Below are 3904 nucleotides of genomic sequence, written 5' to 3'. Positions count from 1 at the left end.
ACTGTATATTTTCATTATAAATATTTTTAAAAGGTGTAATGCTAACTTAAATTACTTTTAATTAATTAATATTAATTTTATTATTTAATAATTATTACATATATAAATTTAAATTAATTAATATAATTAAATTTAAAAAATCATTAATCCAACTAAGACGCGGGAAGGCATTTGGAAATTTCTTCAATGGAAGTGACTTTCACGTTACGTTCGCGATGGGCCCCATTAATTGGCTATCCTTTCCCAACTAACCAAAGCATTAAAAAACACAATTCGCTCGTTCGATCGACTTTCCGCGCATTTACAACTGCAATTGCCTCTCTGCATATCTCATTTGAGGCCTCATTCCATTGATTTTCCGGGATGTAGCTTCGTTCTTTCTCTTTCCCCACTTATAAATAAACACACCGCTGGGTGCATTACAAGGAATCTCCGAAAGAATTGTGAAGAACAGTACTCCAAATGGAATCAGAGTCGTTTACACCGCTGTAAGAATGAGTTTGGAAATTTCGTTTTTGCAAAATATTGTTGTTTTCTTTACATTTTGATAAATAATTCAGTGTCAACTTTCAAAATATTTAGTGTATATTTTAAATAAATTGGTAGTCGCAGGTGAAGATTATGATATATTTTGTAAGGTAAAGTACGCATCTTATTGTTTTTTAAATGTGGTTTGGGGAGAGGAAGATTTTTGTTCTGCGCCGAATTTGAAACTATTGTGTGTATAATTTCAATCCAAGATAAGGATATTTTTTAAGAAAGTAAAAGTTTGTATTTTACTGTTGTTTGATGTGGTTGTAGGGGAATTTAAATTTTTTACAGTGGGTAATATATAGCATAGTTGAAAGTTGGATCTGATTTTAGGGGGAATTTATGTTTATTTCGGTGTTAATTTCAATGGGTTTGATTCAAGCTGCTGGTGCACAACATCGGCGCTTATTTAGCTTCTAATACTTTACATAATCAAAATTTCCAGGATTCTTTTTGCATTTGTTGTTTGCTTATAAAGTGATAAAATGATGGGCTTCATTTTGTAATTTTGTATGAGATTGTGGTAAATGATGCTATGGTCTGTAATTAGTAACGCGATTTTTAATTGGCCCAGTAATGGATACGGTCAGTAGCTGAGCCAATAATCTGGTATTTGGCCTCCTTCGATGGTAGTGCTAATTTATAGAAATGTTGGTGCAGATTCACTGTTGATCAAGAGATTGCAAGTTTTATTGTTTCGTGCGGAATACTGTCCAAGGCTTGGGAAGAGTCGCGTCTTGCAAACAACTTAGAGGCTTATAGCCTAAATGAATATGAAGGCGTTGCATATGTTGCATTCCCTTCGTTTCATGAAATAGAAGGTTTTATTGTCAAGGAGAGCAAATATGGAGAGGGCAATATACAAACTGACAACAACGTCTTCTCTAGTTGCCTTGAGGGTAATGATGCTCAACCAGCCCTCGTCCATCAGGGGGCCCTTAAATTGTTCCTACATGTTATGGAGAATACAGATTTCCAAGCAAAGGTAAATTAATTTATCTTTCAAGTTTCATTAACGAGTGATTGCTTCTTTCCTTGTTAGAGATGGAGTTTTTCGAAATGGAGAAGGAAAATAATTACATTGTGTTGATGTATTTCATTACCAAACAGATGCAGGTTTATACGGACTCAAAACAAAGGAAGCTGAAACCCATTATATTTGTGGGTCATTCCTTAGGAGGGGCAGTTGCAACTTTGGCTACACTATGGGTACTGGAAAAGAGGCTCAGGCAAAGTTCTCCCTTTTGCGTAACATTTGGAAGTCCTTTAGTGGGGGATGTAGGACTTGTTGAAGCAGTTGCCCGTGAAAATTGGGCAGGCAACTTTTTTCACGTGGTTTCCCAGCATGATATTGTTCCTCGGATGCTCCTTGCACCACTTGAGTCAATCGCTGAGCCCTTGATTGCTATTTTGCCTTATTGGCAACGCATAATGGCTAATGACAGTAAAACTGTACCTGATTCTCTTATTCAAGATGCCTGTAGGACTCTTCTTAATAATGTCTTGCAGCATACTTACACAATAGCAAACTATGGGCTTGACCCTCTAAGGGAGTTAGATGGTGTTACCAAGAGAAGCCCATACAGACCTTTTGGCACTTACATGTTTTGTTCAAGCGAGGGGGCGGCTTGTATTGACAATTCTGAGACCGTTTTGAAGATTCTTCATTTGACACTGCAAAGCTACGGAAAATCTTATGATACTATTGTACAGGACTGCTTTTCAGAGCATAAAGAGTATGGTTCTGTTTTGAATCATGTCGTAGAAACGTGCATCAGTGGGAAAATAACTGCAAAACCTGATTCGGAATCTTCTTACAAGATGGGAATTTCATTGCAACTGGAAGCCCTTGGTGTTGGAGCTCAGGTAAATACTAAATTCCTCTTCCTGACAACAACCTTTAAATCTTGTAAGTGAATATTTCTCTTGTCCTTTATCATTTATGGTGTAGGAGTTTGATATTAAATTGTAATGTGACATTGACTTTTATCTACATTTCTGAATTTTATTTTCCTCTCTTAGCTCACTGACTGAGACTCAGGCGTGTTCTTGAATTGGTGATGACAATGTTTTGCAGAATGATCATGCACAGATTGCCCTACAAAGAGCAGCAAATATGGAAAACAAGCATAATACAAATGTTGGTAAGCTAGCAATTGAATTAAGCGAGAAACAATGTAATATGGCAGAGGTTGAGTGGTATAAAGAGCGTTGTGAGAAGGAAGATGGCAACACATATTATGATTCCTTCAGGAAACATAATGATATGGAGGCTAATGGGCGGAGGTTAAAGCTCGCAGAGTTTTGGGATGAGATTATTAAAATGTGGGAGAGACATGAATTGCCCAGTGATTTCCAATCTCAAAATAAGTGGATAAACGCTGGCACCGCCTACAGAAGACTTGTAGAGCCTCTGGATATTGCATATTATTATCACACTAACAGCAACGGCAACTATCTTTCGGATGGAAGACCCAATCGTCATAAAGTCCTTCAGAAATGGATGGAAGAGAAAGAAAAAACTCGCAGTTCAAGAGGTCGGAGCGGGCGCAGCAAGCTGGCATCCCTCACTCAGGACTCCTGCTTTTGGGCACATGTAGAAGAGGCTTTAAAAGAAATGAGAAATGTGGAACAGGGTCAACACCAAAAGCTAGAACGTCTTGAGATGTTTGAAGGTTATGTGACAAGATTGATCAATGATCGCAACATTTCCTCCGATGTTTTCTGGGAAGGAAGCAGCTTCATGGAATGGTGGAAAGAATGGAAAGAATACAAGCAAAATCAATTTCCTGGATGGACCTCTCCTTTGAACGACATAATGGAAACAGAAAGCTGGAAGGGCTGAGAAGGTTGTTTCAATTAGGTTTCTTGTTTCTCAGATCTAATTTCCTTGTCCCTCTTAGGTTTCGTGTCTTTAGGTTGTGATTTCCTAATTTCCTTGTTCCACTCAGGGTTCGCGTCTTTACGTTGTGATTTCCTTTCATTTGTTTAAATTAGCGTCATCAATTAGGGAACTTGTTCCATGTAGGTTTCTTGCTTTTAACATGTAATTTCCTTTTTCTCTTCTTTTTAAGAAGTAATTTCATTTCATGGTTTAAAATAGCGTGCGTGATCACAAGTGATGTAATGTCCTGACGGTTAAAGAAGAAATTCCTTTTGCTTTAGTTTTCAAGGTGGGGTTTTATTTCATTGAGACAATCAGGTAATAGAATTACACAAAGAGACTTGGACAAAGAAAAACATTTTAAGACAATCCGGAACTGTATTAGTAAATCGTCCTTAACTTGATTATAAATTTGTGGACAAAGAAAAGAACTTTAAGACAACCTTTATGGTTTCCACTTCATGATCAACAACCAAGCGAAACAATTAT

At 37.1% G+C, this 3904-nt stretch overlaps 1 protein-coding gene across 1 annotated transcript; it reads left to right on the top strand.

Moving 5' to 3' along the window:
- The first annotated feature begins 349 nt into the window (after positions 1-349).
- LOC149243840 (lipase-like PAD4) lies at positions 350-3616 on the top strand. The gene is made up of 4 exons (XM_089367869.1): positions 350-488; positions 1192-1516; positions 1642-2397; positions 2609-3616. The coding sequence occupies exons 1-4, from the start codon at positions 463-465 to the stop codon at positions 3374-3376; spliced, it is 1875 nt and encodes a 624-aa protein (XP_089223995.1). The 5' UTR covers positions 350-462; the 3' UTR covers positions 3377-3616.
- The last annotated feature ends 288 nt before the right edge of the window (positions 3617-3904 follow it).

The sequence above is a fragment of the Pinus tabuliformis genome, chromosome 8 (assembly GCF_031772625.1).
Source record: "Pinus tabuliformis cultivar Carrire ecotype Pingquan chromosome 8, CPIR1, whole genome shotgun sequence".
NCBI classification, from domain to species: Eukaryota; Viridiplantae; Streptophyta; class Pinopsida; order Pinales; family Pinaceae; genus Pinus; species Pinus tabuliformis.
Note: the sequence above shows the minus strand (reverse complement) of the source record. Positions and strands in the feature narration are given on the sequence as shown.